We start from the raw sequence: 12,625 nt of genomic DNA, 5'->3' as shown, positions 1-12,625 counted from the left end.
ATCCAGATCCAGTAGGAAACCAAATACTAAGAGCTACATAACTTGGAGCCAATGAACATCAAACCAATGAATCTCTATGGGTTTTGACTGTATAAAGTCTGTGAAAAATCTGGTAAAATTCATGTGTCATGGAATGATTTTCTCTGCACAGCTGGGCTATGTGTCAATGACATTATTTGTGCTGCACGTCCTGACCAGAACAACATCCTGGCCAGGAATAAAGTAATACCTTGATTATCTAACACTAAAAATGTTGTTGGAAGGCTTTTGTTTCTCCTGCAGTCTTGGTGACAAAACCAATTCCATTTTTTTTCCTGTGACTTTATGTGTCAATTCACACTGCACACGTCTGATTCCATCTGTAGGTGACGGAGACTCGAGATTCCAAAAGTCCAGGTTGGGCTAGGAGCAAAAGAAAAATCTGGTCCTGAGGCTGAACCTAAAGCATGTTCCAGCTCTGCTACAGCTGCCCAAACTCTTCATCATACAACACCCTAATCCCACTCATGACATGTATTCCCTCCTCCACCTGCCACAACACTTGAAGTTCCCACAGCAGCTTGCCCTCTGTGTCCTCACCCCTGTGACTCTTCCTCCTCTGTAAAAGGAACTAAAACAACTCTTTCTTGCCTAGCTTAAAAATAAGCTGTGCCTTGAAGTCATCTGTTTATGCCTTTTTCGGTTGTAGTTTTATTGAAAAAGCTGGTATTAACATATTTATATTTTTATTCAACAACAGTTAGCTAAGTTGTGCAACACAAAAAATGCAGCCATGAACAACAGCTTTCAAAACAATCAGATTTACCAACTTTACCATCACTTACTCTACACCACTGAAAGCTCAACCTAAAAAGACAAAGGAAGTTGGAAACGTTCACAAGGACGATGTTAACTTTCCATACATTCAAGAAACCAGGAAACCGATCTGTAACAGTGATGTCAAAGACAGGAACGGAATACTGGTCTTTGAAAGGTTTCTATTTATTTCCTCTAGAGTTACTTAATGATATTTTGGTTGGGTATTTAATTTGTTTTATAAAGCTCCAAAGATATATTTGTTTATTTAATTTTAACATGTTCTTTTTGGTACCCAAAGCTGTAACAAAGTAAGGTACTTCAAATTAAAAAAAAAATGGTTGCATTAAGATCTGCTTTATAATAAGTTATCTATAGAATCTTACTTGAGAATGTTAAAAGCTAAATATATGTTTTACAGTATCTCTAGCTGTAAATGCCAATATGAGCTGATAGCATTTTTTTTTTCTTTTTGAGCTGCAAAGATTAATGGAGGGGTACAAAAGTCAAAGAAATTGTATGACACCCTTGAAGCAGTAGTTTGGCATTAACAAGTTCTCTATACAATTTACCACACTCTTAAACCTTTTTACAAGGAAAAAGAAAAGGAAAAGGCAAATTTGTTAAATTTCCTTAGAATAAATATATACATATACTGTCCATGCCTGCTACAGCACACAGTATTTTATAAACAAACATTCTTTGTTCCCTTTAAAATCACCCTACAATTTCCTACCGTATGTGTTTAGTGTGGCTGGAAACTGGTGCACATGTGTTTGTGCTTCTACACACAAAATATACAGCACTGATCTAGAAAACTTCAGACAGACAGATTTCAGGTGTTGTGTTGAGATGTCATATAAAAGCTCTAGACTTTGTTTTTTTTTTATTTCTTGTAAGCAGATTTTCACCCACCCTTCCCCCAAACCAAATACAAAAGCATGCAGATCCCTTCATCAGTACATTCTCCACTTACCAAGAAATCAGTGCATAATGGCTTAAAGACTTGTTTTTCTGAGGAGATTTAATATGGGCTGATTAACAGGTCATGTGAGTTGTGCTCTTTTATTCATGGTTAGAGTAGGAATCCTTTGGGATATTGAATTTTCTGCCAGAGCTATTAAGGGTGCAGCAGAACTTTCTTTTCCTGGATTAAGAGGACTTCCTGCCCACTGCACTGTTCCTGTACCATTCCTGCCTGCTTACTCTGTGTGTACTTTCCTTTTCCATTTATGTCACTCATCATTACAGAACAGAGATAGATCTAACAGCATTTCTGTGAAGGAAGGTTTTGTTAGGTTCGAATTTTTCAAATTTTCGTGTTTCTCCAGGACTAACTTTGTCTCCCAGAAGTGGCCTCATTTAAAAGTGTTAAAATTCACTGAGTGGTGCTGCCTCATGCAGTACCATTCTTTTCACAGCTACAGACACCAGGCATTGCCTGTATTCCCCAAAGGCCAGGATTAACATAACCATTCTGCAAACAACAAACAAGGGACTTGATCAAGCATCTAGCAGGGATGTAACTTTGTTCCCACTCAAGTTGGTTGCTGCTTTCAAGGACAGCATTTCTAGCCAAGGTTTCTAGAGCTCCAACCCCAAATGGTAGCATGGGTTTGTGTGTGAATTGCCAGGCTGTGTCTGACCAGCCAGTCCCTCCAGAGTTGCAATGCCAAGTTTTGTAATAGTCTTCACACAATGAAGATACTACTTATTGTTTTAAATAGAGCAAAGAGAAACATGGAGAATAAACTTCTTAAAATAAGTTAGATGACTATACCAGTCTGTCACTTAGTCACTTGGGAAGGTGAAGCACAAAGTAATGTGATAAATAAATAAATAAATAAATAAATAAATAAATGAAAGGGCATTGTAAAGAAGGAAATGGGATGGGTGACGTGGAGCAGCTTTTCACCAGCAGGGATGCTGCTTCCAGCTCTAACCCTCATGAGGTCCCTCCAATGTGCCACATGTTCTAAAGAGATGTGGCTATTCATTCCTTCAAACAGGCTGGGCCTAACTGAAAGGCAGGGAAAAAGCACTGGAAAAAAAACAATTAAGAGATTGAAGCAAAAAGCTGTAACAATGTGGTAAATGCTGTGCACTGCAAAAGCAGGAAGGGCACCGGAACACCACAGTCCTGCAAACCACTGAGACCCTCAAAAGGATGGACAGGGGTTGAGGAACCTCAACCCTCCTCAGGAACACTCCTAAACTGAATAAATATCCCTGTTTGTTTAAAGGAACCGATACAGACCACAGTACTGGATTTGCACTCGTGCCTTTTACTCATACAGTTGCAGTGATGGAAAATAATTGGCTTGCCACCAATAATGATACAGGCTGAGGGATGAAAGGATGCAACCTACAAATCCCACCACAGAAGCCACAATTTTTGTGAAGATCACATCCTTCTACAACTCTCAAGAGGCTGGTTTGTAAATATAGAGGGATATTGATAAATCTAGTGCATTTCTGAGTTCACTTTATCCTGAAATATGTACAGATTGTTTGTCGCTGCTATAGCAATGATATTCTCGGTTGGGTGCCATGCTGTGTGCAAGATCTTCTTAGTAAAGTCCAAACTGTCAACACTGATGTCATCTTTCCTCCTCTTGCCTCCAACGCAGACTCTCCGGGGCTTGAGGATGGCTCGTGGTTTGCTGCTCTCCCGGGAAGCCTCCAGGGTAACATCCCGCTTGGTGTTGCGGTCAAACATTCGAAAGAAGTTGTTATACGCACCTGTCATTATCACACTGCAGAGAGACAGAGAGAGCGACAACAAAGGCAGTTAAACAGCAGCCTGTGCAAAGCCCACCAGCATGACTGGATCAGGACAGCCAAGTTTCACCTTAGGGTCAGCTGTCTTCTGGTTTCAGATGGGAAAGAGTAAGGAAAAAAAAGGGGTTTTCCCAGTACTCACCCAAACAAAGAGTTTTCTTCTACCAGTGCCTTCCCCTCCCATATTATTCAATTAAAGTTACAGTTACATCAAATAATGTCTGCTCCTTGACACCATGAGAATCACATCAGAAGATAATAAAAGCAACATGTTTCAATAAGTTATTTTTAATTACCTTCAAGCTTTTTATGAGTGCTTAAGGATCATACATTTCAGGCTTTTTCCCTTTCTCTGGAGCTTTACCTTTAATGACAGCTGAGTTTTACCAATTATTACAAAAATAGTCTTAAAATTTCCAACATATTTCAAATCTTTTAATACAACAGTAAGGTTTAGTACATAATTATATATTTTAAAGAGTATTTTGAAGAAGGGTGTTTTGAAAGGTTCTGAAAAATCATATTGAATTTGCACATGTAAATTCTTTCCAGACAAAACTCTTTTTCCTGCTGAAGCCACAGATCTTGCAAGTCTAGACATCATTAATATTTGTATCTACAATGCTTCTTAGAAATAAACACTGGTGTCAGGATTCTGGCATCTCTAATATGAAGTTTGAACAAAACATCAAGTCACGATATATTTCTGGGTCTGGGAGAAAAGGACAGAAAACATACCTCGATGTGTATAAAAATTACCTCATTAATCAGTTTGCAGTTTGAAATAATAGATTGCCAGTTGCTTCATTCCCCCAGTCCCTAGGGGAGGATATTTTGTCACTAACTTTAATGAATTCAGGATTTCATCCATGGCCCTCAGGTTATTGGATTAGCATAATCATGAGTTTCAGAGCATTGTTTGAAAACTCATCCCCTGTGAACTTTTTCCATATGTGAAACCAGGACTGTTTTCTACTCTCCTATCTCAGCCCCAAACAGGATGGTTTTGTTCTGAATTTCTATTCTGTAAAAAGGTATCCACCCCAAATGGTCAAGTCTCCACAGAAAAAGCTGTACAGTTTTAAGACTCAGGCAATCAGTAACTATTTGCCTTTCTAATAGAGCCCAAAACCACATATTTGACGTGCATGGTATTAATAAACAAACCTCCATCTCAAATGACAGCTGCTTTCACACTGCTGTTGGGGGGGGACGGGGAGGGGGAATCTGTGTTGAGCAGCAGACTGGCCAGGGAAACATGGAGCATATGGGAGAACATGGGAGAGCTCACAGGCACAAGCCATACTCTCCAGCACACAGACACTCACTAGCTGATTAGATTAGATGCTCCTGGATTCAGAAGTGCCTTACAATGTGGGCACAGCCTCCAGCCAGAGCTATCTTGATCTCATTTGGGGCCATTAGGAGCGACTGTAATCCAAATGAATGATATACTGGAAAAGGACAAATGTGAGCTGTGCCCCTCACTGCTGTGTCTACAGCTGGGGATGGGAGCAGTGCAGGCTCCAGGGCTGCTGCAGGGTAACTGGAGTGGGTGTGCTGGGTGTGTACACTGGGATCACCCAGCTGCACCCCGTTTCCATGTCTGCTGATGGCAGCTGATCCCACAGGGCCCTGGGCAGCTCCTGGAGTGCCGGAGGGAACTGCTGCAGAACCAGACCCAGCACACACTGCCCTCAGCAAGAGCTCACCCACAGCCTTCACCCACGGAGGGCTGCAGGGAGCTCGCTGCTGGGGGGATGCACAGGGGCACTTGTCCACACGCAGCCCCATCCAGCCCTGGCAGGGAGCTCCTTGCTGCTCTCCAGCAGCAGGACCCGCTCCTGGTTGCCTGCAGAGAGGTTTCCCTTTCCTTCTCACCCGCAAAAGGCCTGGCACAGTCCTGCCTAGCAAGGCACAAGTTAACAACTTCACAAGCTAAAAACCAGGAGTCAGTGTGACAGCTTGATAAAATATATCCCAGAAGCTGCAGAAAGCCTATTGATCAAGATTAGTGCCCATTTCAGAAATTGAATCAACAGCAGTAAATCAAATGTTTCATTCCTTCCAAATCACCATGTCTTGTCATTACAGCTCCTGCTGTAATGGTTATTCGCAACATGAAAAAGTCGAGGTTATTTCATATCTCAGCACTAACATACACAATTTTTGATGCAGTCCATCTGTATATTTTCCCCCAGGCAAAATTTTGAAACAGGTTCATAATGCTGGGGCACCCCTGTGCCACAGGCTGCAGAGCTGTGGCTCCCAGGGGAAAGAGGAGCATCCCTCCTGATGGCAGTGGGAGCTGTCAAAGCAGCTTTCATGCTGGCAGAGTACCAGTGCACCAAATGCAGAGAGAGGTGTTTGTTAAGGGTCTTATTTTAGAAGGTTTTGCTTGCAGTAAAACTGCCTTTACAGTCCATTTGCTTTTTAATTTCTTGAACTCTTGCATATTTTTAAAAGTATGCTTTCTTCATTTGGATTTACTGCAGTTATTTTTTAACATATGTAGATGACTACTTTTCATGCTGGCCCTATTTTTCTGCAGTTTAATGGCTCAGTAAAAAACAGCATTATGTAAATGAGAGAGTGTCCATTCTTGTTCAAGGTCACAAACACAGATGGATTATAACCTTACCTGCTGCTTAAAGTAATAAAATAGAGTGAAAACTAGTTGTAAGCCTGCCATCTTTTCCTGTTCAGGAAAATACAATGTACAATAATGAAGTCTATATGATAAGGGGATTTTTTTTTTTAATAGTGGAATATAAATTTTAGCTCAATGTAGGAAGAGTCTGTTCCCTATTCCCAGACACTGCTCTGCACAGCAGTGTTATGACAAGGGCTTGCACAAAACCCTTGCAGGAAAAGCTGGTTCAAGAAACCAAAGCCTCATTTAACTTCATAGGTGTGTAAGGCAGCAGCTCAGAAAAGCTCTGTCTAACCACCTTTAATTTTCCTTAGAAGGCAGGTTTACCACTTGTGCTACACAAGGTCAGAGGTACCATCATCTCTACCATGCAGAGATATTTCAGATACAGAACATGCTCCAGTGCACCCTGAGGAGCAGTGTACTGATAACTCAGGCTGGAGCTGAGCTGCAGCCTGACTGCACCACTCAAAACACCACAGCTACAGGCAGCATGATTACAAAAATACTCCAAATAAAACAACACCACACGTCATCTCGTCCCAAACAAACCCCCCAAACCAAACAAACAAAAAAGCAGGGAAATCCCCCAATGACTGCAATATGATTACCACTACCTACACTTCACTCTCTGCAGCCCAGCCAGTGCTCTGGAAGGAGATACAACATCCCATACCTGCAGGGCCATGAATTTGCACAGCCCCATGTTAACCCTCCTGTGCTGCCCCAAGCAGGGAACATTTTCCTGTCAGCACGGGGGGCTGCTCTGCAGAGCATCAGGAGTATTCTCTGCTCCCTCTGTTTGATCTGCTCCACGCAAGGTCCTAGCAATTCTTCAGGTATGTGTGTTTGCAGTGACAAGACAAAATGCTACAGATTCCTCCTGCCTGCACTGACACTGGGCACACTTGCTTATCAGTGATGCACCTCACTGCCAAACTTCAGTCCTCATGTGGGGTCACTGCCGCCCAGTCTTACCCCTCCTTTTTTTTTTTTTTTTTTTTTTTTTTTACCAAGAATAACAAAGGTATTTTTACAGAAGGTAAAAAACAAAAGGGAAAACTCCAGTGCAAGAGTGATCTCTACATTTATTGACTTTTCTTTTCACTCCCTCCCTAGTCACCGTTCTGCTCTCTTTTTCTCTTTATTCCCCTCCGATTCTGATTCTGCCTTTACCACATTTTCCACATAGGTTTCCCTTTCCCCCTCTCTTCATTCTCTCCTATTCTTTCATTTTCAAGTATCCTGCTCTATAGCTTTAAAATAAAAACCTGCCTTATCTGCTCTCTCTTCCTTTCCCCACCCCTTTCAAGTCTTTGTTTTACTTCTGTAAGTCTCATTGCTCGCCCCTTCTTGGTTACCTCTCCCCACCCTGCAGTCTTGAAGACAACTTGCTTGGCTCTCCAGGTGTTTTGGTTTTAATCCCTGCCTTCTTTGGGCTGAAGGCTGGGGAAACAGCCCAAGAACCAAAGCTCATTTGGGCAGGAGAGGCAGTTCCCAAATTAGCAGAACATTAACTGTACACCTCCCATTCAGATTCTCCACTCTGTGCCACATTGATCTGGTAGCCAGCAGTAATTCAGGTAGGGTTGTTTTTTCCTAAAAGTAAATTTTCAGTCTGTAAAATTGTCTGAAATAAAGGATTTGAAAGAAAAGAGTCTTCCTGTTTGCATTGTAACAGTAATACTCAAAAGGAGCAGATGTTTACCTATGGATAATGATTTTATTAAATATGACACCAGCATTGTACCACTGATGTTTAATTTAGGGCCAGAGTTATAGGGTCTACAGAAGCAGCCTCTCAACTACTGATGGCTTTGGCATATTTAATAATTTTAATACTTTTAAGCATCTGAGTCTCAATATTTTGGTTTTGTTAATGACTTTGTTAAATGAAATGCTTCAGTATGGGATTTTCCCCACTAAAAAGTTCTGCCTTTCTTGGATGGTAAACAAATTCTCTATTTCACCAACTTCAAAGGCATTTGAATAGGATTTTTACCATTTTACTAACCTACAATGATATATTCCATAATACTTTTGAGGCAATGAGATTTCATCAAACATGTCAGTCACTAAGAACTGACATACCTCTGTATTTCTCAGATTTGTTATTCCCATACTTCAAACCAGCCTCTTAAATGTTGCAGCCATCCTTGCACACAACAGCCTTCCTCAAAATCGTTCCATTCAGTTGCATTCCTGGATGTCAGGGATTGCCCTGAAGATTTGGGTTATCAGCTGAATATTTGCTTAAAAACCAAACCATTACTTGCTTTGTGTTGTTTTTCTTGTTTAGGATTTTCTATTTGCCTTTTTTATGGGGTTTTTTTGTGGGTTTTTTCATCTCTGATAATTTTTGGCCTAACTCTGGCCCAAATTAGTCTTCCCAGATACAGAGAAGCTTTTATTCACCTGCAGATTTTTACTGTCTGAAGAAATTAATCTAGTTTCATATTTCCCCTCTTTCAGTGTTGCTTGCAAGACCATGGAAGCCATGGGAAGGTGTGACAGGACTAAGAGCTGGGCTTGGCAGGGTTTCAAGGACCCACACACACCTTGCTTAAGGGTGATAGAAAATCTAAACCAGCACAGCTGCCCTGCCCCTCCGTGGAGATGTGGCAGCAGAACATCCTGCCTTGGGGCAAGAGGCAGGGCTTGGACTTTGCAGGGGTGAGGAGACTCAGAGAGGAGCTTCCCCCAGAGCCTGCCCCCACACTTGCAAATCTCACCAAACACATCCCTCAGCATGAAAAGGGACCTTTTCTTTGACCTGAAACTGTCTCCCATTTATATTTTGAGGCCCTAAATTTTCAGTATTTCACTGCCATGTGTACCAGTGTAGAAGAGAACACTTGCAGCCTCCTAAGATTAACATGTAAGGTCCACCAGATCTGGTTTCATGACAAGCTGACCAAATAATAGAAGGGTTGATGCCAGAAAAACTCTCAAACAACATTTTTCATAGGAATGAAAAGAAAGATTTATTATGGCAAAGGGAAAGGAGGAAGCATTGTTGCAAGCAAAGAACTCCTGAAATACTGGGATATTTTCCTGTATGCTGTGCTGTGTAAAGTCACTGACTTCCCATCACAAAGAAGGAATTTATTTAAACCAGGGGAGGAGGCTGCTAGAAAAACTTGAGACACTTGACTTGGATTCAGGGTTGATTCAGGGTGGCACCCTGGTACAGCTGGCTGGCATAAGACTGGGAATACAAACAAGGGATCCCCAAGTACTTCCAAGCTAATATTTGACATGCCAAGCTTTGAGAACAAAATGATGTCTTCTAGCTCTCCAGCATGGAGTGTGCTGCCAGACAGGAATAGACTCTTAACATCTCATCCAATGGGATCTGCCAATTCCTCCTGATTAGAGTGAAGGCTGATGGTTATTCAGGGGGATGAATGACAGTTCAGTAGCAAAGGACTGACTGAACAGTTGTATGTGCCTTCACTCATCTGCTTGCAGCATATCACTTATCTTGTTGGTAGTTAGAAGTCTCCCTGGCAGGGGTCCTACACACCCATTCATTTGAAATCTTGAAAAAAAAAATTAGTTAATTAAGGTATTCACTTACTATCATGTAGAATTAGGTTTTATTTGGGTTTTTTTCTGACTTCTTTACCTCTTTACAAAAAGCTTCTGTACCTTCTTTACAAAAAGCTACAAAAGTGTTTATTTTTAAGGTAAAACTGAAAGCTGTTGACAGTGGGAAGAAAACAGTGTCCTCCAGGTCGTTATTAAAAGACCTGACTTTGGAAGTGAATGGAAGAGCTAAATTAAATTGCTGTATAAGTAGAGCTCACCTATTCTATAGTCATGTAATGATGTATATACAATAAAGACAGCATGATTTTTGTGTAATATACTCAACTACAGATAATACACGCTCATCTGGATGAATTAGTGTAAGACCCCTGCTTGGCTCCCTCCCCTGACCACTGTTGCCAAAGTACACAGTGATTAATGTGCCCTTCAGCAAATGAGATGGGCTCTGTCTGATTGTATTAGTTCCTGTTCATTGGAGTAACTGAGCATCAATCACGTTCTAATCAGAGCTCACGTATGTTGATTATTTTTGTGAACAGCCTCACCATCAGGTTCTATCATAGCCTAGATTAACTTCTTCGTAATGACAAAACTTAATAAAAAGTATTTTCACCTAAATAATAAACACACTTTCATTTTTAACTGAACAATCCTGTCACTATAAATTGTCATTATAGCTTTGAAGTCTGCAAAAGATAAAAACAATAAATTTAGAACTGCAGTTATTACTGTTATATAGATGGATTAATAATCTAAGTACTGCAGCATCTCTTTGGAGTACAATTGTCAATATGTAATTTTTACCTTTAGTAATAGTCTTTTTTTAAAAACTGCATACCAAGAGATTCAAATTAAGTGACCTTACTGTTCAAATAAACTGTTTTTTAAGCAGTACCAGTACACCTATGTATTATTTAAATTATGATCCTCCAATAAAAAAATATTCTGGTAATGTATAGCAATACTTGTCATATTCATAAAGCAAGGAGCTCAGAGGAGTGAATCAAAATATGAGCATCAATTCTGATATATTTCACTCCTAAAAAGAAATAACTAGATTAAAGAGAGCCTTTTTCTTTTGTCAAATTTTCCAGCTCCTCTACTCGAGAGTTTCTTACAATCCAGAGCAGCACATTGTGTTTAGTGACGGGTTTGGTAATTGTGCATGACTAATAACGCCTCAGTGTCTGGGCAGTACAATAAATGAAGCCCTCACAATCTAATGTTCCCACTTAATAATTACTCCCTGCATTGATCTTTCTGATCTGTCAAGTAGGAATGAAAATATTACACTCACTTTAAAGCCTGATATTGAACAAGAATTCCATTACTACCAGGCAGCTATCCAGAGAATGGTCTTACCACACTAATGAGGACAGCAGCACTTCATCTGGCCAGAGGAGAGAGACTCTAGGCCTGGGACTAAGTGGCTGCCTATCCTGTAAAGTGCCTATCAAGGATAAGCAAAATGGGTTGCAAATACCTGAAAAATCCTGGATCTTTTTCAAAGTTTCCCAATATCTACATGATTTGAATGCACTGTTTTTCGGTGCCAGACTCAGGCAGGAATTAGAACTGTCTGTTTTCCAATAAATTAATTAAGTTTTGTATTTCTAGCATGGCCAAACTCAAGTTGTAACCACACTGATAAAACCCTCTGCTAAAACAACCATTCTTGCATTGGTTTGGGAGTTTCAGAGGAAAGCTCCCAAACCTGGATCTTCCACTAAGAAGAAGATCTTCTGTGAGTCCTTCCCAATCTTTGACCATAAAAAAGCCACAACAGCTGGTGCTCAGGTTGCAATGACAGGGATCTGAGAAGTATTTTGCTCAGTGTGGTCCATCTATGTAATTTTAAATGGCCAACAGTTGGTATCACAGGGGATATCCACTCGATGCCGAGTTAATTCTTGTCAAAAAACAAATCACTTCGGCATGCAGGCATTAGAGATAATGGAATATATATGTATTTTCATTTGCATAATGAATGATGAAAGGTTAAAGTTTACTTTTTTAGCAAAGACAGAATCTTTCCATTGGGCAGGTAGAGGAACTGAGCAAAGGAAAGCAATCCAAAGAGAAGGTGCCCCTTACCCAGTGCACAGCATAATACTGATCTACATTTTTGAACCACAGGACTAGATGAGACTTGTTCTGCACTTCCAAATTCAGACTTGGAATTTTAACCAATGTTACATATAACTGCTTTCACAAATTTCCTGAGCACCACCACCAGAACAGTTGGGTTTCTTGTATCTCCACCACTGATGATGGGAAGATTGCTTGTCACTATTTGGATAGGTATGAACTACCTCTGTTTTCTGGGTTATAACTACCTGTTGACTCTCAACACCTGCTTGCTGTTGTGTCATTATAACTCACATTTATGTTAGCTAGATTCTCTTCCACCATATGTATATCTCCTTGGTATATTTACTACAAACAAGTCAAATTTTGGCTTCTCTTTTACTAAGCTGATGAAAACCAAAGTCCTGGCCTCTCTTTAGAGCAGCTATCCATCTGCTTGATGAGTTCATCCACCTTGGAGATGAGGGACAGGAAATGTGTAAATGCAGTTCAAAGGTCTTTGAATAAGAGCCCAACATAATGTCACCACTATTCCTTTCTCTGCTGGATAGCCCAGTCTTGCCCATTCAAGCAAGGATCATATTTGTCTTTCACAGATGTCTCAGACTGCCTGTTTCACAGCCCTTGCCCACACCAGGGTGGGTAGTCCTGCTTCAATACAAGGAGACAGACTGTTTTCCAAAATGAGAGGCTGAGCTGAAGGAGCAATTCTAGGCTCAGTGCCAATCTTATGCCTCTTGGCTCCTAACTCTGCTG

The 12,625-nt window shown here is 40.7% G+C and overlaps 1 protein-coding gene across 13 annotated transcripts in view; it reads right to left on the bottom strand.

The window, feature by feature from the left end:
• Window positions 1-662: 662 nt before the first annotated feature.
• Window positions 663-12,625, bottom strand: part of PPP2R2C (protein phosphatase 2 regulatory subunit Bgamma) — a 191,666-nt gene continuing 179,703 nt past the window's right edge. For all 13 annotated transcript variants that reach the window (XM_085577658.1, XM_021550759.4, XM_085577659.1 and 10 more), the window contains one exon: window positions 663-3,551. In XM_085577658.1, the coding sequence (XP_085433784.1) occupies window positions 3,260-3,551 (292 nt within the window). In that variant the 3' untranslated portion in view covers window positions 663-3,259. The remainder of the gene's footprint in view (window positions 3,552-12,625) is intronic.

Source organism: Lonchura striata, chromosome 4 (assembly GCF_050655825.1).
Source record: "Lonchura striata isolate lonStrDom1 chromosome 4, ASM5065582v1, whole genome shotgun sequence".
Taxonomy (NCBI): domain Eukaryota; kingdom Metazoa; phylum Chordata; class Aves; order Passeriformes; family Estrildidae; genus Lonchura; species Lonchura striata.
Note: the sequence above shows the minus strand (reverse complement) of the source record. Positions and strands in the feature narration are given on the sequence as shown.